General features: G+C 41.5%; 1 protein-coding gene across 2 annotated transcripts in view; it reads right to left on the bottom strand.

The window, feature by feature from the left end:
• Positions 1 to 21,441, bottom strand: part of nrg2a (neuregulin 2a) — an 82,360-nt gene extending 60,919 nt beyond the window's left edge. For both annotated transcript variants that reach the window (XM_053847383.1, XM_053847382.1), the window contains exon 1: positions 20,161 to 21,441. In XM_053847383.1, the coding sequence (XP_053703358.1) occupies positions 20,161 to 20,569 (409 nt within the window). In that variant the 5' untranslated portion in view covers positions 20,570 to 21,441. The remainder of the gene's footprint in view (positions 1 to 20,160) is intronic.
• Between the last annotated feature and the right edge of the window lie 950 nt (positions 21,442 to 22,391).

Raw genomic sequence — 22,391 nt, 5'->3', positions numbered from 1 at the left:
AGGAAATGGACACAGTGGAGAGACAGTTCAGTGAGAGGTGAAATGCCGTGGGCTGCAGACAGCAAATTGGGATCCACTGTTTGACGGGCATCTGTGGCCATTTTACATGCATCCACAGTCCGAAGGCAATGTTGTGTGAGGGCCAGGGAATAAGCGGGGGAAACTGAATGAGAGAAATATCTGAGGTTGGGGCCTAGAGGCAGTCGTCAAAGTGAAGAAGCCCAGACTTCCCATCAGCTCCAGTGGGGACATTACAATAAATAAATAAATGTATTTTACATTTCTATAACAATAACTATGAGCTATATTAAGTGTCCCAAGCACAACAAGTATAGACAAGTGGTGATGCTATTACTTATTACTATATTATTACTTACTTATATTTTCAATCTTTAGATTGCTCTGGAAAAATATACAATCATAAATCAACCAAAATGCAGCAGAAATGTCAAATGATTTTATGAACTTCAATTTTAATATGGCATTTATACTCACTTAGAGGTTTTGAACCTGGAAACTCTGCATCAAGAGGGAAAAATATGTTCTTCATTCACCCCGACTGTGTGTCAGAGGGATTATATTTTATAAGGTTTAGATAGTAACCAAAGCGTTTTATGGTAGCAGATCCTCCCATGGAGAGAAGACACTTGGCAAAAGGGAGACAGTTTGAAGCGGAAACTGGCCTTCTTCCTCAGCTGAGGAGTTTAAAGCAGCGGAGACGAGAGGATAAGACGCTTGATTGCAGTTCTTAGACATTACTTTTACAAATACGATCTGCAATTTAAAATCAAATGAGAATTAATCTTGTTATTTCACTGTGCTCTGAACAGGAGTCTGAGGAAGCTAAAAATGTACTCAAGACTGACCAACCATATTCCAGTGTTCTTTCCACTCAGATGTTTCGCCTTCTAAAATGTTTTGATTTTCTCTCCTTTCTTCTTCTTCCTGTCTCCCTTGCTTCTATCTAAGGGTGAGATAAAGAGGTTTGTGTGACTGTGAGCAGATTGACTTGAAGATAGAGGCTGTGAGCAGATCTCTTCCACCTCCTCATTCTGCTCTTTCTCTCCTGTTCTCACCCAGATGAATAGACAAACAGTCTCCCACATACTCTCACAGTTTATCAAACACACACCCACATAGAACCAGGTCTTCAGGCAAACACATATGCGCGCTCTTGCCCCAGAGAACAACACACACTCAATCTAAGTTTCCTCGGTCCAACAAAGTATACACTGTTGCACTCAAATACAAACAATCCCCCACAAAAACGCACAAGCGCGTACGCATGAGAACGCACAGGTGCATCCCCATGTAAATAGACGACACTCATAGGTCATTGATGAGTTCAAAGTGGGACTGTTTTCCACTTGTAAGGCTTTTAACGCAAACCATTTTCCAATTATTTTGGACAACTTGTCTGAATCACTGCACCACGTCAGACTCTTCCATTACCGAGTGCAAAAACAAAAGAGAAAGATAAACGAGACTGCATGGGTCACAATTTGTCACAAAAAAAGCTGTCCTGACCAAGGACGGCAAACTTATCTAATACTCTGAAAAATAAATTTGTCCTGACCGAGTATGTTCAGTATTTACAGTGAAAAATCTGTGGAGCTGACCCTCCCGACTGCGACATGAACTGACTGAGAAGCAAGAAAGCAAAGTAGGAAGTTCTTATATTGATGGATTTGATAACCACGAAAATGTTTTTAAGCTTTTAATCTCACTCCCGTCTGTGTCTGAGTATCATGCGCAACTTGTACTTTCCAGTGGCTATATGAAGGCTCAGTTATGTTCGCTTTACGTACGAAAATGTAACTGACCTTTTCAAACATTACTGTCACTGATCACAAGCTTCCATATGCCCTTTACGTTGATATTGCTGTTCAGCAATCCATCCACCAGGGGGAGCAGCCCATAGTCAATAATTTACAACAACAAAATGTGTTGCATGTACCTCTTTCACAAGAAAAGGAAAATGGAGGCAGCATTGAAGGAGGCAGTGCTAAATATATTGCAACTGGAGGACGGAGAATTTTCGGCCATTGTTATGTTTTCTTCATGTAACATTAGAGCTACATATCAGGTAGTAACAGCAACACTGCCCCCGTGGTTTCCAGTGGTACTGCTCTGTTTGGTCCGTATCTGTAAGCTTTGAGAAAACGTGCAGAAATACGGACAAAATGAAAGCAGAATACAGACAGAAGGCTCGGTCGGGATCATTCATATGTAACGGCCTTTACTGTCATTTATATCACATTTTTCTTTCAGGATTTTTTTTGTGTTAAATATTACACACAAGACCTCCATCATCCCGTCTTCCACGTTGTGCAACGTGTTTTCTAGTAGTGCCAACTAGTCACCAAGACCAAAAATGTCTGATATAGAAATGTGCTATCATTTAGAAGCTCTTTTCAAATTGAAGAAATACACTTGAAATTGATGTCCATCCTCCAACACATTGCTGAACTCAAATACCATGAGGAAAGAAATCAAGCTCAGAATGAAGTCAAGCGGGTAAAAAGACTCTCAAGAATCAACATTAATGCAAAGGATGGAAAACATGTGATGGCTGGGCTCTTATCAGGAGCCGCTTCAACAACATACGTGCATCCGCTTTCTGCTCGGCATTCTTCGCGTCAAATCAAATTCCTTTGGCACACTGCACTTGTCCTTTATCTCCAGAATGTGCTTTTAGAGCAGCACAAACATGTCACAATGAGGACACAGTGGAGTTTCACAGAGAGTGAAACCAGCGTCTCGGTCAAATCATTTGCATTTCTGTTTTTGACCTCTCGTGTCTGAGTTTGGGCTTATCGGAGTTTTCCTTATCGTGTTGTTTGTTTTTCTACCAATGAAGGCTTTTCCTGGAAAATGAGCTATTACGCATGTTTGACCTCAGATCATGTTTTTGGCGGCGTGTGTGTAGATCAAGGCGGCGGCAATTTATTCTAGCCTGATAGTGACCAAAAGAACGGCGCTGACACGAGGCCTCACACCGAGCTATGATACGGTCGATGTTGCAAAATTATCGAAGAGATGCTGTCAAAGCCAATTGCACCAACACTGACCACATTCTCATGCAGAGAATAGCTGGACTGCAGCAATGACTCTTACGGGCCACTGAGCCAGATAGAGCAAACCAAGTTATTGAAGTTGCCTCAGTGATGGGGCAACAGAGTGCTAGCAGCCAACAAGGAGACGCTCTGAAACCCCTGTACTCGGTACTGAGCCATCATGCTGCATGGTCAACAAAACACATCACAATCATAGTTCAACTGCATCAACATCCAAGAGTGGTCAAAATGGCATTTCAGAATACAAGATGTTCAGAGATGCCCAGAGATTCCAGAACAAATGCCTTTAAATATAATTTCCACACTCACAGAGCTAATGCTAATATAGCGCAGGACCACTTCCAACAGGATTTCTGAAAAGAATCTAAAGAGCAGTTTGATCTGGTATATTGTTTAGAAATTCACACAACATAGCCATGCAATAGAATGCCTTGTGTGTGGCAGATTCATTAGCAACATCGCTAACTCTTCCTTAAACCAGTAAATCACATCCTATAATCTTCTCATGAGAACTAACGACCTCAAAATGGACCTCAGTGAAGGCAGTCGATTGCCAAATCTACATTTGCAGATAGTTCAACCGTCATTTACGGCAAAAGAAGCACAACAAATGTTAGCATGTAGCATGTAGCAAAAGGTAACTCACCCCAAAGACCCAATTGAAGGAAGCATAAGAATAATTGATGTCCTCAGAGGTACCCAGGGGCCACAAGTAAACAAGAAAAAAGATCCTCACACAGATGAGTAGGCTTCAACGGCCAGCAATGACGGTAGTCACAACAAATATTAGTATGACTAACAAGTTGAGTAAAACAAACATTTTGCTCTTCACTGCTAAACAGTTCAAATGATGTCATGTCATGAGTCGGTTTTTATTGCTCAAAGTATTTGACTCAACTTTTTAATGTAGCAAATAAAAAACAAAACCACATACACCATGTTGACTTGCCCATTTCAAACGTCCAGAGTATGATGACTCACCATTAGGATTGTGATACAGAGATGCATGTAATGAGTAGGATGGGTTACAGTTAGCCCACTAAAAGTTGACCAGTGTTTGGTGTAATTCCAAACCATGATCAGTACATAAAATTTCATGACTAGAATTGAAGGGTTCAGAGCACCAGTTTGTCAGCAACAGTGTTTTTATCAGATATCCAACAGGTTGTCTCCATACTCAAAGCAACAGTGTGTAGATTGGGGCAGTTTATTTTGCACGGCTTTATATTGTTGACTTGCCGGCGCCGGATTCCTGGCCCACAGTCATTTTCAGCATGATAGCTGCCTACCTGCTTAATGCCACGTAGACGACAGGCAATGAAAAGAAACAAGTCTAGACAATCGGTGGCAGAAGTTCACATCCCAACAGATGTGATGGAGAACACTCCAATAAGTAGCAAACAGCTCTGGTACATTCTGCAACGCTGATCACACGATGACTCTTTTAGAGCCGAGCCCAGCGAAGAATGCCGCTCCCTCATTTAGGGCAAAACAGTCTCGGAGTTAAGGGGTATCAATATCACAGGGGAGATATATACGCCTTTTGTCTGCAGTTGGTGCAGTGAGGTGATGGTTAGTGTGCTGGTCTGTGGGCCAGCTGGGACACATCTGAGATCACCCGTGCGCACACACACCAGCGCATGCACATACTGGAACTCCGCTGCTCACTATCTTTCAACAACAAGCTGAGCGGAGACGAGACGGAAAGAGGTCCGATTTGTGCAGGAAGATAAATACACTTCTGCACCCAGTCCTGTCCCCTTCAGATTAGAGCTGCACAATAATGAGCGGAGGGGCAGCAGAAAGCAGGGCTAAAGGATCGAGTAACAGACCACTACCAAAACAAGAAGGCGCAGTCACACATCCGCTTTATCCCGGGGTATTTCACACTTGACCAGTTTGTTACTTCAGACGTTGACGCACGTCCACGATGACTAGCAACGAGATATTATTCACTCATTTCCGCTACTGTTCCGGAATCTCTCCCACATGAACCTTTCCAGGTTGGTGACATCATGGTTATTTGAGAGTCATGTACATCAAGCATCTGGTCATCTTCTGTGATGTAATGAGGCTCTGGTCTTTGTATTCCCTAATCACACCTGTTGTGAACTTGTTGAGATGGGATTTGTTGGTGCTTGATCTTGACTTCAAACACACGCGATGCACATCGACATTTGTCTCACACAAGCCAAGGTCATGGCGGTGGCAAGACGCCGAGTGTTGTTTCAAACACCAGTCTCTGCTAAACAGGGCACATCTGATTTAAGGACATTTTGCCGTCATGGGCTTTAACTTTTTAATTAATATTTACCGCTCTGATATTTTTGTTTCCACAGCAACGGTGACGACTTCATGTCGGCACTAATTGTGCTGAGGAGGTGTTGCAATAGAGCAGGTCATGGCACTACTTAATAGTAAAATGAAGCACTCAATCTGTGTCGTAGTAATAAATCCTAAACACGCTGTGAGTCGACACTTCAGATTCTGTAAAACTGAGATCGACGGTGCAGGCGACTGAGCAGGCTTTGTTTTCTGATACATGTGAAACACCTACATTGGATTAGAATAGATTACTAACGTTAGATTCCCTGTGATTCACATTGGAAACGTACCAGCTGATGGAAACACCAAATAATTGTGATGGTAAAGCTAAAAATATGTGTGAAAAAAAATCTAAAATTTAGTCACATTCAATGTTCTACCAGTGACTTAATCGCTTGTTTCCCTGGTTGTTTCATGTCAAAGAAGAAATGAGAATGAGTTCTCTTTCGCCTCCTACTGAGATAAAACATAGAATAAATAAATAAACAGGCTCTTTACTGGTTTTAATAGAGAATAACCATTTAAGAATGAAGGTTTCATCAAATATTTACAGCCCATTCTGATCCCGTTTAGCAGGTTTTTCTTTTGCTGATTGGATTCAGTGACATCTTTCTGTCTATATCAAGATATTGGTAAATCCACAACCGTTGTATTGTATGTAAAGCTATGCCAGTGACAAATGTACGGCTTGCTCTTCAACGGATGGTTAAGACCAACCTACCAACGTCATTTCCAGCTTACCATTGATCGACAGCTAAAGCTAGATAGTGGTAGACATTCAAATTTCTACATACTTTTATATCATAATAACTCTTAAAAAAAGCATGGTTTTCACTAAACCCAAAGTCATACTGTATAATATTTCTGGCATGAACATGGAGATATGAAATTTTATCCCTATCATCTTCTGTTGCACGACACAAAGCTACAAACTCAACAAAGGACTGACGTATCGCCTCATACAGCCACGATTTAACCCCAAAATAAAGCTGACAGAACATGGCCTGGGACATTATGAGCACAACAAGGTTTTACGCACCCCCTGCCAAGTTAAGGGATTTTCTGCGGCAGACCCTGATTATCTGAACTAAAATGTATCAGATGCTAATCCCTTAAGAGCTGCTGCAGAAGACTTTTGTTGACATTCCTGCCATCTTCACATTGCTACAAGACGGTGTGGGCAGTGTGGCGGTCAGTGACCAAAACACCATGCACAGGGTGTTTGTAGGCCACACAACCAGCTGTTAGCATTGTTCTATAAAGATACACATTTGTGGTGGGGTGAATGAAGTCACTATCAGGTTCTTCTGATGCTATCAGGGTGTTGCACCATCTGACAAAAGCGCCAATGAACTGGCTTGTGAAAGGGCCATTCCTGCAGCTAACATGACAGTCCATCACTTGGAGAGCAAACTGAGGTTCATCACCTCCAGAGAAGACCAGCAGCCCTCTTGCTGCTAGCATTCTGGATGCAAAGTCTCAAGCACAGGCTCATGTGTCAGTTACCGTCTCATTAAAACCAAGCTGCTAATCCTACGACTGATCCTGACAACCTTATGTTCAGCATTGCCTCTCTTGGCTCTCTCACACGATGAGCCAAACCAATATGGCAACACATCTACTTGCACACAATCCACATCAATAAATAAGAAATGTCAGCGAAGTAATTAATGGAATGTAACCATGAGGTACAGAGAGTCGTGGTCCGCTGCACCAGAACCCCAGGGAGTTCGGAACGCAAAGCAGGATTGTTTACAAGTTATTCTATTGTGAGTCAGCAGCGTCATCATCTATCATCGACTCCACCTCTGTGTTACATTCAGGATGGTTGGACTCAATCACAGACCGCAGTGTTAGGCAATTCGACCACAGACGCGTGTTTTCTCCCGTCGTGTTGAAACAAACCTCCACCTCGAGCCAGAGGACCCCGAACTGTTGAGGGAAACATGGGTTTCTCTTGGTCAGCTCCACTGTCTGACAAGTCATTCCATTCTGTTTAAAGTCTTTTCATGTTAAGACACACATCAATCCACACCTACAACATACCTGAGGAAACAAACCTTCTCTTGGGATATGTACTGTGTGTGTGTGTGTTAGGTGAACATGGCCGGACACGTCCCTTAAACACACCGGGAGGCGCCCAGCGGGAGTGCCGGCAGCCCCTCTTTTCAACACTTCAGCACGCTGCACACAAACACTGTTGCCTTTCCCATAGTCCTTTTGTCCTCAATCGTTTGTTGAATTTCGTGTCATTGACACAATCAGCATTCTGTGGGCATTTAAGACTGATAGCTTTGCTACACTTCCACCCAAACACCAGCGTGCCTTTGTTTGTTTTCAAAATCTGGGGAGCGAGGAGACACTGCACGTTTGCAGACGCTTGGCATCGTCCGATTGACGCAGGAAAACATGCATCTGCTTGCCGACGCAGAATTATAGCAAATGCACGAAACAAAAAAGAAAAAAACAGACAATTACTTAAATCATAACACACCCAAAATCTGGCAGGCGAGGACAAAATCATTTTGAGGCGCTCACCTTGCAAAGCAATAAAGACATGACTGGAGCTAAACCCAGTTAGCATGTTTTTTTTTTCATATATACATCCAGACTGCAGCCAAAACTTGGAGGAAATAACCGGAATTCCAGCCCCTGAAAGAGAAGTCTGTATCGTGTCATGAATCCCTGGTGTCAAGGTTCAAAAGCCAAAATCATGTTCATTAAACACCCCAGTTCCAAGTTCCAAGGTGAAGTGCTCCAAATGCAGCACATTAATCCGACTGACACGAACATAAGAGCAGCTCTGTCAACAATCCATTACAACAAAATATAGCTGTTCAATTCGGGAGAAAATTCTTGTTGCATTTTTGTGGTGCTTTAAACTATTGGCTGTGTAAACTCCGCAGATCTATTCAAATATCAATATTATTTATTTCTTTTTTTAAATATTTTATATTTATTTTTCTTTTTTCACTCTCTATTTGCGCAATATTTTGCTCTATTGTGGGGGGCTGTCCTGGGTGTCCCCCGCCGATCAACCCATCTAGCTGGGACAGGCCTCAGCCATTAGAACCCATTATGGTTTTACGCAATAGAAGATAAAATAATGGTGAAGTTGGTATAGAAGTGCATTGACTATTAAAAATAAAATCCATAATAATGCTAATAAATCATACAGATTTCAAAATATGATCCGTAGCCATTTTCATCATGTTTGGAACTGCATTTAAATGAAATGAATGCTCTGACTTGTGAATTTCAATATCCTAACCAAAACCTAAAAATATGCTGAACACCTTGTGTTCATCTTCACAGTTTCTCATTGACCTCATTAGGGCGAGTCAATGCCCCCAGACACACTTTGCCAGGATCAAAGTGAGCACCACACCAGCTTCTTTAAACAGGATCTCAATGGGAGCAAGGGGATTTTTCATGGCTGGTGAGACAACGCATTGTGATAGCAGTCTAAACTGAGCATTCCTCTGTTATTAAAAACCTCGACACGATCTTTAAGTCCTTAAACACAGACCACCTTTGTGGTACTAAAAACAAGGGTTAATCCGTGATGTCAACTTCTTGACCTACAAATCCCGCTTTGCCACACGAGACCCTGATGGTGTCCAAGTCCAGAGTGAAGTGTTCTGTTTCACTATGCGCCCCGACCTGCCCCAGAACACAGCGGATATTATCACCTGATTCTCTTCTTGGCTCTCATCATGAGAACTCTGGCTTCTGGGCTTTTGCTCGCAAACATGTCATTTTTGTGGCACGGAAAACAAAAACATGATGTAATTACAAAAAGGAGTGTTTCCATTGGCTAATACATATTTTATTTGCTTTTATTTCATTGTATATTTATTTATTTTTTGTGTAACTGCAAATTTATTTTCTATACTTTTCCTTGCATTTTAATATTTTGTATTTTTATCATCCAGTATATGTTGTTTCATTCCCGTTTTCACTTTTTTTTTTTTACGTGTATGAATTTAACGTATTTTTAAATTCCTCAATTCCACATTCCAAATTCCAAAATTCCAAATATATTAATTTCCCAATTGATTCCCTTTTTTTTTACCTTATTTACATATATACGTGTATTTGAAACCATTATCCATTCATACATCCATGTCTCTATATAGTTTCTGAGTGTCAGTGGAGTAGCCCAGCTACAAGAATAAGAGGTACATCACAAACAGGTTGGCCATCGCATCCCTCACGGACACATTTCTAGCTTCTTCCTTCCTTGAACCCTCAAAGAAACATCCAGCTTTTCTCCTAAGCCAAGCTCTAGCTGGACTCAAACCCTGGACTGGATTGCTGCGAGCCTGAAGCACCACACACGAAGACGCCATGCTGTTTTAGTTACTGACCTCGCTTGAAGCGCCACCACTGTTCTTGAGTGATCAGGTAGACAAAACAGACATTTACACCGTATGAATCCACCTATTACATCATAAGCCGTATTCGCTTGACTTGAAGTCTGACAAATCCTTTCACCAAAAATCAATGGATTCCTGTCTCGACTCAATCGGATGCACATGAGCAGAAGAACACTTTGAAGTCGACCAAATTATAAACAGCTGGATTTAGCGCGTTGGCTCCAACAATTCTGTAGATTTGCACGGCAAATGTTTAAATCCACCGCCACGAGCACATTGTTCTGCGTTGAAAAGACTTTCGACAAACAAGCAGTTTGTAATCACTCGCAGGCGACATCTTTGAACATCAGAACGCTTGGCTCGCCAGCCATTTTTCTAGAAAACTTCCTTCCTTTTTAAATGAGGTAAGGCACTCATTAGCTCGTTGACACGTAGTGCTCTGTATTCTACATTTACAAGGCTTTGGAGGCTTGTATTTTCTAACCTGAAGTGGCATTTACAAGAGGGTGGCTTTTCTAAAAAGGCTGACACCGAGTCCATCTCATAAGGCGTTCATCCTTAGGATCTAAAAAAAAAAAGAGTATAAAAGTTTTCACTCCACTCAAGGTTTTTTTCCAAGCCTTGTCGAGTACTGACCCATACGAACTGGCATGAAACGGTGCCCTCTTTCAGTATAAGTCAGGTGGTCATAAAGTTATGGTTGGTTGGTGTATAATTTCACTGCAATAGGGTGTACTTTAGACAATGTCGATCTTAAGCTGTTTACATAAAGCCTTGACACCCTGTGATTGAGGAGTCTTGGCGTCGACTCTGAACCAGTTTAAGGAATATGATGGAATGTCCTGTGCCCGCAGCGAGCTGGATCTACAGCAGAGGCAATCATTTTCCCACAGGAGCCAGGAGATAGTATCTTCCTCTGTCGTTGGGGGGTGTAAAATAGATGTGGTGCAACATGAAGATATATAATGACCAGAATTTGTTTCTTAACTTTTTCACTACTTTCATGTTTACTCCACGACTTACTTGAACTATTATCACTAGTCCTAACTACAAGACAGAGTTGGACTAGTTACGGCTACTACTCTTTATTCCATAAAATTACTCTGGCAAGATACTTGTACATTCACATACATATTTTTTTCCAAGCATGGAACACTTGTTCAGGGTGATATGGTATAATGGAATGTTCACTTGCCTTACAGACATTAGCTGTTTTTTAGCTACAATGTGTCAGAGATGGAGATACAGAGGTTGTCGTGTGGGTTGACCTGGAAAGGTTTGGTCATGACGAGAGGAGAGAGTTGAACCAAGACTGTCGAATATGGAAGGAGATGAAGACAACCACTGAGGTTCAGGGATGAGGTCAAAACAAGGAGGGTGTGAAGAGGACAGGTGTGACAAAGGATGATGTGCTAGACATGTCAAAGGGGAGGAGACCGACTTGCTATGGCAGGGGAAATGCCTGAAGACGAAAGAAGAAAAACCCTATATAGCGCTTCGGAATATTTGCCACACCCAAATTTAAGAAGGAAAATAGATTTTGTTCATAAATAAGCCACACCAGTCTATAAGTCGCGGGTGCAGTGGTGCTGTCTGCACCATAGAGAGGTCGGTGTTGCATAAAAATCCATGAGGATCTCTTCTAAACTAGTGGTAACTAAGTGGTAACTAGTAGTGAAAACATGGTCGTGCATCAAGACTGACTCATGAAACAAACTGGGCAATGTTCTGAACTTGAATCATGAACTCCTCACATCTTTTATTGACATTAAAGCGCTCAAAATGCGCTTTTTGCCCCCAGTGTCCAAAGACACCACAGCCAGCCCCAGCTGCTGCTTCTCTTCTCCGATCTTCCAGGAGATCGGCTCTGTTGGCAGAGCTGCAGACACGCGGGGGCGAAAACAGAGCGTGAGCGTTTTAAGGTAAATAACACACCTGTGATTTCATCGGTTTGATATGACAAGGCCCAATATTTTAGAAGCACAACGATCTTTAGAAATGTAAAGAAATACATATATTGGCCACATCGTTGTATAAGTTGCAGGGTTGATACAGCTAGAAAAAGTAGCAGCTTATAGTCTGGAAATGGCAGTAGTCCAATTTCTCAGGTTTCCTGAACACTAAGGAGCGAAAATGTATCTTTTTTTTTTTTTACATAAAAGGCAAGATAAATCGGCAGAATCAGTACAATCAATATTGACATGAAACTATGTGGATGAAAAGGAGAAAAAAAACAAGAAATTCTGATTTCAGATTGACAGGGAAAGTTGCCTGTCACACAGTAATTTCCGGCTTCAACAAAGAGTCTGGAACATGTCCAAACAATGTTAATACACCGGTTGAATGTGTGATCTTGGCATTGCTGATAACAAACCTGGTGTTAAAGTTAATTATAATGTTCATAAAAATTACAGTGTCATGTGAAGAGTGCAGAAGACACGCCACGTCTCAAGCAACCAGAGGGACTGAAGCTATGAATCAAATATCACCTCAAAGACATGCTGGCTGGCAGATTTAACATGTTTAACATGAACAAAGTGGTATGTTTAATCTTGACAGTAACTATAGACACACACGTCTGAGGAATATATTTTGTCTACAGTTGGTTTTGTCCAACGCTTAAAATCCTCAGCATGGAGGAGAAAAAAAGTCTTGAATTTTTAATTAAATTTACAAGCTGCGGACTGCGACGGATGAGTACTGCAGCCCAAGATAGCTGCAAATTACTGAATGATTTAAGCGGCAGTGTAAACCTAAACTGCTTTCACAGGGAAGTAGGGCGCCAAAAGAGCACTGGTTAAGAGGAAGGAGACAGAAGAAGTAGGGCGTTAAGAGTTAACAGCTAAAAGCTTGGAAGTGGAGGATAAAAGGCAGCTACAAACAACATGAGTGGATGACTGGTTTTCAAAATAGTTTTTTATTGCTTCATTCATTGCTTATTGAAAGTGAAAGTGAATCCATAATGTGTATTTCGTTCTGCATATTTTTCATAATTTTAAGCACACAGTCGTCTATGTAAAGATTATGGCGAAATTTTGAAATCTCACTCCCGCCTACTTTGTTGTGATGGGTCAATGTTGTGCTTCAGTCATGCATGTGAGAGTGAGAGACGTTTCCCAGTGAAGCAGAGGCTGAATCAGAGTCTTAGTAACGACCAAGTTACGCACACATTGAGTCCCATAAGGTGCCGCAACAGTTCTACCTTATACAGAAGTCAATTTCCTCAGAGCCAGAGGTGTCAGATTAAGAAAATACCGAAAATAATACAACCTTAACATTAATATCATTAGTCATTGAGGACTTTATGACAAGTCATTTTTTTTGACATGAGCAAAATATTTTTTCAAATTTTTATTATTTAATATAGCAACCTAAAACTCCTTGAATTGATGGCTGATAGTTGTGAGGCATTCTGCGGCCTAAGGACTGCAACGCTGACAACTTGTACTCCAGTTGTGCATGAGCAGAACAGGTACTTGCACAATTGAGGATTGAGATCTACATTTGGTGATGGGAGCTCAGAGTTACACATCTGAAGGAGTGACACACATTTATGAGCTACAGATAATGTGCAACTGGATCTCGAATTGTGTAACACAGACGCTGCATATCACTGAATGTGTGTCATCAGTTGACCCATATTTTGATCCTAAAATGCTCAACAAAAGTATTACATTGCAAACTGGGAGAACTAGGGTCCGTTTCAAGTCAGAAATTAAGTTGTACATGAATTTTGGTGCAATAAAAGTTAAAACTCATCTCCGCAATGTGTATTAAATCATTTTTAAACAATGACAGTTAAGCGTGCTGAATATGTGCACTGTAGTGAAAGTCAATAAAGATTCAAGCATATTTACATTGTTCTTTCAAAGGAGCAAAACCTGGCGCTGCTACAGCACAACTGAAGCACGTGGCAGTGAGAATGCTGCTCCTGAAACACGCGAGCAGCAGAGATATCCATCACCAAGCTGAGGAGTAATATTTGATTTTTTAGCATTGATGATGATGGACTGCCAGAGTTTCTGCCCAGGGCATCTGGAAGTTATGTAATTCTCTTCCTTAACATTCCTTGGCCACACTAAAGTGCAAAAACCTGGCTGCAATAACAGCATAATAACAGCACAATAACTAGCAAGTGCCAGTTAACTTGATAAACTAGTGAAGGGAATACTTGATCATCATTATTTTGTCAGTGTGAAATGAACAGCATCGAAGCGTAGGGAATAACAAGCCTCTATTGTGAAATGTGATGGTGAATTTCACAGTTGTTGTTGCGTACATAACTCTGGGACTGTAATGCATCTATCGGTCATTGGAGTGTTTTGACTTGGCTCCAGGCTCGGGGGTGAGGGAGTTGAACAACTGCTGACATTCCCAATGGACTCACCCCTTTCAACTTTTTTTTTTCTTTTTTTCATGTGTGTGTGAGAGAGTCTCCTGTTTCCTGATTGTGATCATGTGCTGCCTCATTGTGGTGGAGGCAACATTCTTCACTGCGACGAAAGAAATCACTAATTACAGCAGAAAAATGTCGAAAAAATGACAGATATAAATTATGGCCATACCCTAAGTGAAGAAAATATTTACTCACTCTAAAATCTAAAAAGAATCCAAAAAAGGACAAGTATTTAAGTTCAAATAATCTTGTTTAAAATGTGTATTTTTGTTCGTGCAGTTATTTTTGGTCACAGTTGTAGCAATAGCACTAGCACTCAGCATTGTTGTACCTATGTTTATGGAAGACATTTAGCAGTATACTTTTGTAGTACCTTCAGAGTAGCTGTTTGTAATAACACTGTAGTTACTGTGCTTAAAGTTACAAAGGGTGTTGCAGTAACTGATGCAGTGCCTACATAGTTTGTAGTCATTATTAGACCGCTATCTTGTATTGTTGTATGCTATTTTGTATGTAAGTGCTAATAGCCATTGTTCTAGTTGTAGCTAGTATTAGCTAGTATTTACTGTGTGTAGCTATTATTTACAGTGGTTGGTTGGAGATATATAAGTAGATGCTTCAACTGATAGTTAAATTGGAAATATAGATGAGCTGGTTGAACTGTGTTGAACGGTATCAGTTCTTCCACCTGCAGTAAAATTGTCTGATTGTAGTATTGACACATTAGTTCTAGTTGTCATAACTGTAACTGTGTGCCTTACTAGCTGTGGTATAGTTGTTGGAGTCCATAGTAAGGTACAACCTCTCATACCTGTTTCTTATCTGTGGTTGTCGCATTGTTTGCGCAGTCAGTGTAGTAGTTGTACTAGAGTTATAGTAGCCATCAGGAAGAATTTGACTGTAATAATAGTAATAATAATGTTTTGGTATTTGTGTTTGGATCTGTACCTGAAATAAAACAAAGAAAATGAAAAGCAAGCAAGCTGCCGAATTATTTGTACTTACAACAGTGAACAATATTGTGGCTAAACAACCATATAAAAGCAGCTGCTCCCCAAATAACCTTAATACAGTCACCCACAATTTTGTGCTTATCACAGATTTTTCAAAGCTCAGCCTAACAACTCTCTGTCGTTGCTCCAACTCAAACATGCAACTGATTTACAAAGCACCTAATGTGCTGCAAAACAGGCCTCGTACCAGCCTCACCATCATCAGGCGCGTTCGGACGGATTGACCTCTTGATGACCTGATGCAGACTTAACAGCTTAGAAGTCACTGCGCTAAAGACAAAGAAAATGAGTGGAGATTTTGTGAAGAAATCCAGACACGCAAATCCCCCCTCTCACTAAGAAACTGAGTTGTAAACAATGTGTAGTCTGCGTAGTATTCAAGGGACATTTCTCTCCGTCGAGGTTTAACAGCTGCGACTTTAAAAGGAGCTGATTTAGGGGCCGTATTGTAAAGTTTGGTACCCTCCTTAGTTGGTGTGTTTACATTGCAAAAATTATATCCAACCTCTTGCTTGCTACCTGTTGAAGCAACTCTTAAGACCAAGAGCAGATTGTGGCGTATTATCCCAGCTTTTTAATCCCTAAATGACCTCTGGGTCATTTCCACTGCAAGTAAGACTGTGGGTGACAGACGCCCACCCGGCTCAGAACTTTTTCCACCCTTCCCTCAAAATACTTCTAATACCACATGATGAACAAAGATTCACACATACCTGACAACTTAACTTTATGTTGTCAATGTGTACTACATCTTTTGGTATTCATTTCAACTAAAATGAGGAAAACACATTTCAGGTCTGCTTTCCAGTACTTCTGTACTGAGAACACATAATAAACAAGAACTTCTCACTTCCTTAAATCCTGTTTATAATCAGTAATTACAGGGTAATAGCAGAAAAAGCTTAGTGTAGAACATAGTCATGATGAACAACATGATAATAAGAACTACATAATAAATATTATCTGCTACTATCCTGCTTATATACATATGAAAAAGTAGTTTTGGGGGGGTAAATATGTGTGAGATGAGCTTCATACCAAAATGACTCGGTGATTTTCACAAACCAAAATAGATTTGTTCCATTTAAATGTCTTTTACATTCCGTTATGTAGGTGCAATTATTTACATTTCTATATTTATATTTGATAGTATTGTTATTATTTTCTGTTTTCCTAAAGACGAAGAGTCATTTATACCACCAAGGTGACTTCAGACATTCCATTAACAGTCTCTTCACACATTTGCTGTTGGACAGCTGAGCTCTGCAAACACCATCACACGTGGTGACATAAAACCTTGTCTGCGACTGCAGTTTGTTTTTTTTTTTAAATGAGATAATGTACCAAACTCCCTGTTAATAGTGGTGTAAAGGTGGTAATATAAATTCTGCTGAACTGGATGATGACCAGGCGAAGTTGGTTGGTACTGCAAAGAACATGAATCCAGCATCAGCAGCTGACATGCATGTTCAAAGTCTAGCAAACATCTAAGCAATTCAACGCTTGCAGCACAATTCTGCCAACGTCATGCAGCAGCTGTGTCCTGACTGGACAAGCACCATAGAGCCAATAAAGCATGCATATATATATATATATATATATATATATATATATATATATATATATATATATGTGTGTGTGTGTGTGTGTGTGTAAAATGTTTACACCATGAAGAAAACAACACAGATGTTTTGCATGACATGAGAGATATGTCGATGACTTTCTCAAAGAAAATCAAAATTTTAATAGTTCAAAAAGCAGCCCAAACTTGGAGACTACTTTTCCTCAATTAGTGAGCCTCAGCTGAGCTCCTTGCTGTTAGTTCTGACAAGCTTACAACTCAAAGTTCACTCGAAGGGCTAGCTATTTAAATAAAAAAAACAATTTAGCTTGATCTATATGGTTATAATTTGACATTCAATATTCATTAGCTTGTTGGGTAAGTCACTGTCTTATCTCACCCTGTCCTTCTTATCAAAGTAATTCTGTGAAGCAAACGCCCGATGTTCACCGGTCTGGGCTTCCATCCATCTCCCGTCAATGACAGAGGGACACGTTTGTGTAGAGGACTTTTGGTTTTGCTTTTTTTGCTTATGGAAAATCTGAGTAATACCTGTTGTTTTCATTTAATTGCTGGCATGAATCCTGATCTCCCAGCAGTGTCAGAGGGGTGCGGTGAAGGGCACCTGTACTCCAGGTAGACAACAACAGCACCACTTTGAGTACTGTACACTGTGTACTCAGCACTACGTTGCACTCGGGGGAGCCAGAGCTCCACAGAGACCACTGTCGTCTCCTACACAAATGTGAAACAACAAGCACAGTAACTAGGAACTATGCAAATTAGTAAGAGCCTTTAACATTGATACAATGAAAAAAACGTTATATAGTGACCTTTGTCATATACATATAGCCAGCTATAAACTGTGGAGGGGAATTATCATCACCTCAGTGAGAGCTGGGCGTTAAAAATCACCTCATGACATGGAATGGAGACAAACCACTTTGCGGTGACACTGTTTGTCAAGTGGCCAACATCACCGCATCTATTACTCTGCCAGAGCACAGCCACAACGGTCACAAGGAAAGGCAGGTTCTCAGTCAGAGGTTGTGAAACTGGACTAAGAAAATTCTTATGAAATTGAATACTGTCCGTCGTGACACAAAACATTACATTCAAAAGGTGTGCAATCATAAGTATTAGAATTGTTCATTATATCCAGGCTACTGCATTGCTTCTAAACAGAAAGCCCCATAACAAAAGAATGGTGAACCAGCAAAACACAAGACTGCAACAGTTGTGTCCCAAGTGCACTTGCTCTTCTTCGCATGAGTGTCTAAGCAGATCTGTGACGCTACTGCCACCATCTGTACGATTGAGCTCATTGCAAATCAATAAAAATAAAATAAAATAAATTGGAAATTATGTTGCTACAATCTGCCACATCACTTTGGAGGTCTGTGACTCCATTGCTCCAGTTAAATTAAGCATTGCACTGCACTGAATTCAGTACAGTGGCATCTATTCATGTAGGTTAGCATGCCACACAATCTCGCAAAAGAGAGAGTGGTACAAATTATAGCCTCACAACGCAATACTTATATAGCAACTTAAGCAGGCTAATATAGGCTAAAATTGAATCTCATTTCAACTATTTCCTGGGGTCTTCCAGCCAATATAGTAAAGTGTTGTTGTGAAATGTAGATGTGGCTTGTCAGTTCACATGCAATTGTATTTTATCATACTTCCCCAACATCCCCAATAACATTTCACTTAGATTTTTTTTCCTTTCTATTTTCTGGAGCTGCTGTGCCTTGTATTCTGTTAAGACTTCTCACTCACACTATATATTTAGAACTTTTTATTAACTAACTTTGTTGGGTATGTTTACTCAACAAGTGTGCGTGAGAATGAATTGCACACTAACTGTGTTTATTTCAACGGCAACTTTTTGATCTGAATTCCTAAGCTTGAGACAGCCGCGTGTAGATTGTCTTGAAGAGAGCAGAACCTTATTTTACCGCCTATCTCAGCAAATCTTAACAGCTGTAGCCGAAAGCAGATTAGAAAGACATTTCGAGACTTACATGCTGCTACATGACCAGGAGGATGCTATAAAAGTATAAAATAAAAGTGTCTGATGACTGACTCGGTCACAAAGTTAAAGGTTTCATACATGATGAGGCATGCAATGATAGTGCGACTAGACGTTGAGAATTCTAACGAATTCGTGTATTAGAGCGTGCCAAGGCTTTCATCCTATATTTAGTGCATGCGCCATACAAGACGCTGTCCCTGGTCCTGAAACAGACATGAACTTTATAGGAAAATGTTTCTTTTCGACTACACTTTATATTAGATCTCATCTCTAATGCAACATTAGTAAATTCATGAGAAATCACAATGTATTTATAAGGCTTTATAGAAGATGTGATTATGAATAATAATTTGAAAAACTGTGATTCTGAGCTCTAAACTTTGGTCCTATTGTGTCACGCAGCACCAGTCACGTTGGTCAGGGTTAGTTTAGTCCTTCTGTTAGTATGAATGCTCAGTTGTTTGTTTCCTATTCCTTCATCTGCCCCTATGTTCATGTGCTCCTTTGGTGGTGCGTTTTGTCTGCTGTGAGGTCTATTCAAGTCATTGTCTCGTCTTTGCCAGGTCATGTAAAGTCTCCACGTCGAGTCAAGCAACAGAGTGGTCGAGTCTCCTCTAGTCATATCATCTTGCCTTGTGCCATCATGTCAAGTAATGTCAAGTAAAAGTCTAATCGAGTCCCATCTCATGGAGTCAGTTCATCGTCAGGTCGTGCCAGGTCAAGTCAAGTCTCCACGTCAAGTAACAGTCTAGTCGAGTCCCGTCTACTCACCATTAAGTCAGCCCAAGCTTAGTCTTGTCACGTCTAGTCATCATCAAGTCATCATCTGGTCAAGTTAAGTCAAGTCTTTTCAACGTCTAATATATTCTCATCTTGTCAAGTTTTGGATTGAACTCTGCTGCGGCTCTATCACCAGCACAATTTAATGCTCATGTAATATAAATCACACAAAACAGTCAGCGCTGACTTTTAATGAGCTGCGTTTTGCTCTTTACTGTCTGCTTACTAAAGCTCTCTATCTGTTGGACAGGTACTGGCCACTGCCACCAGAGACACCACAGAAACCCTGCCATTTTGGAAGCTTCAGAATGTGGTTTGTTTAAATTTATCAGAGAAAGTTGAAAAGCATGTTTGCAGAATGCAGACTGAAGTGCAGTTCCTCTAAAGCAACAGTGCGTGGCGCCTGTCTGATGCAGCTCATAGGGGAGAGAAAGAGAGTTTGATTGATCATATTATGGGAGTCTGCGAGAGTTGCTGAAAATTGCTGCATAGACGCCCCTGAAGCGCCTATCTGAGGGCTCCGAAACTCGGTCGCCAAACATGCGCGGCTGTCAGTATTCTTCCGGCTTCCGGTGATACACAGTCACTTACCGCAGTCCTCACACAAGACCTTCCCAACATCCTTCTTGAGGTTCTTCCCACTCGTGTCCAGGGGCGCGAATGATGCTTTAAAAACCAAAGGCTCGTCAGTTGGGTCCATGAAAAAGATATACTTGTGGTTCTTCTTGACTTTAGCGCAGGGTGCCTGGGATCCGAACTCCCCCACAGTGACGAGCTGCTCCCGCTCCAGACCGCCGCTGTTGAGGGGCCAAACCTCGAGCACTTTGACATTCACGCGGTACGGTTCCGTGGAGAGGTTCGCAGGCGTGGACTGCACCTTGCCCTCGATCACCACGTTCGATTTGAAAGCCTGGTCCTGCAGGGAGTTTAAACTCGGGGAGTAGCAGGCGAGTGAGACCCCGATGAGCAGCATGGAGAAGTGGACTGGATCAAGCCTCATGCCGCCTGCTTTGGCTCGGTGGTCGCGGGTCGCGTTGCGGCACGGCTCTGTGGGCTGCGGCGGGGCGATGGCAACGGAGCTGGGGCGAGGAAAGACACGGCGAGTGGGCTCCAGTAGCACGGCGGCGCGACAGACCTCGCATAAGTGTCCATGCCATCGGGATCCGCTGCTTTAGTCCCAGGATTCTAGACGGGAAGCTGCTGGTTTAAGATCCAGTCTTGCTCATTATGAGGCGGCAGATCTCCAGATCCGCTGCTGCCATACTTGAGACGACGCCACTCTTATCTTTTCCCCAAAAAAATCGCAGTGGTTGGCACCTCTATAATGATGTTCCGGATCATCTGCAGCGCCAAAATGCTGCAGTGGACCCACAAGTTTGGGAGTAAAACGTAAGCCACGATTCATCCCCCAAAACAAAACATTTCTCGTTTCTAAAACGCCTGTTCCACCTCCGCCTCCCCCACCAGCCACAGACGGAGAGGAAACAGCGCCGATTGCCAAGGGGCTCCGTCAGCACGCAGGACTGAAGCAGGCGATGGACCACAGGGTCGATCTCCTCACTCCCGAACCCTCTGCTGCGCGTCAATCACTCCATGTTGCAGGATCAGAAGCGATTTGCCTTTAAAAATCATCCAAATCCATAATCCATAATCCATCCCAGCTCTGAAATCCTACTGTAGCCAAGGCATGACTCCAAGAGATGAGGAGCAGCATCACGCTGGAAACAGACGCATACGGTCCACTGGGCCTGAACGCATCATGGAGCTGCGATGACTAAGGCTGCAAAGCATCTCAGATCCACCAGAGACCGTTTGCAATGAGTTTTGCGTCTCAGCACATTAAGTCCTGCCCTGCATTCAAGTCACACTCTGCTCTGCCAAAAAAAAAAATCCTGTGAAGCAACGCACTTGAACCAAAAAAAAGAACATTAAAATTACTCTTATTTTCCGCTTAAAAAGGTTTGTCGGTTTGGCTGCAAGCTAATGATGAATTTAAGTCATAATCACCGCAATATTTAGGTCAGTTTCCGATTTTAAAGCTTTGGCTTGGAACACACGCCAAATAATGCGGATACACCATTTGAAGTAGTGACAACTTTCCCGGAGAGCGACATCTGCTGACCACTTTAATTACCGTCAATGCTGCAAAGAACCATCGTATTTTTTGGCTTCATTGAGGAACGATCATTGAAACACGCCTCTAAATTAAATTTACTCATAATAATTAGTGAAGAAGAGAACTACAGCTACAATACAACACGACCTTAGATATAATTCATTACACTTCCCGCATGGATGAGTTGGAAGACAGGAATACAGAGATGTGTTCAACACACATGGATGCATTTCCCACACACTTAAAACACTCATTATTCTCTCTAGTTTTTTGCCTCTGAGTCTCTGTTTTTTGAAGCGTGTAAGAGTCGAGGCTCACTCTCGGATAGATACCGATCAGTGACAGTAAAATCAAGTAAATACAAACTATAAAATAACTATTATTCTTACATTTTTTTTAAAAATGTTGCTGTGAAATGCACTATTTTGCAGACCTAAGACACTTACTATTCCCCCAGGTGAGTCACAGGAGGTTTCAGAGGAGATGGAAGTCTGGGTCTCTCTGTACCTGCTGCTGACCCCACAACATGAACTGTTATGTACTGCACAATGATCAACTTCTCTACTTGTAAATTGCCCTAAAAGGAACATGAGTGAATATGAACAGACCCACTTGTAGAGAAGGAAATGACAGAGAGAAGTCTGTCAAACAAAACACAAGTACAGCAGAAGTTTATCAGTTATCAGACGCTTGAGCTGAAGTTTTA

This window comes from Synchiropus splendidus, chromosome 17, assembly GCF_027744825.2.
Source record: "Synchiropus splendidus isolate RoL2022-P1 chromosome 17, RoL_Sspl_1.0, whole genome shotgun sequence".
Classification (NCBI taxonomy): domain Eukaryota; kingdom Metazoa; phylum Chordata; class Actinopteri; order Syngnathiformes; family Callionymidae; genus Synchiropus; species Synchiropus splendidus.
The sequence above is the reverse complement of the archived record's forward strand: the minus strand, read 5'-3'. Positions and strand labels throughout refer to the sequence as shown.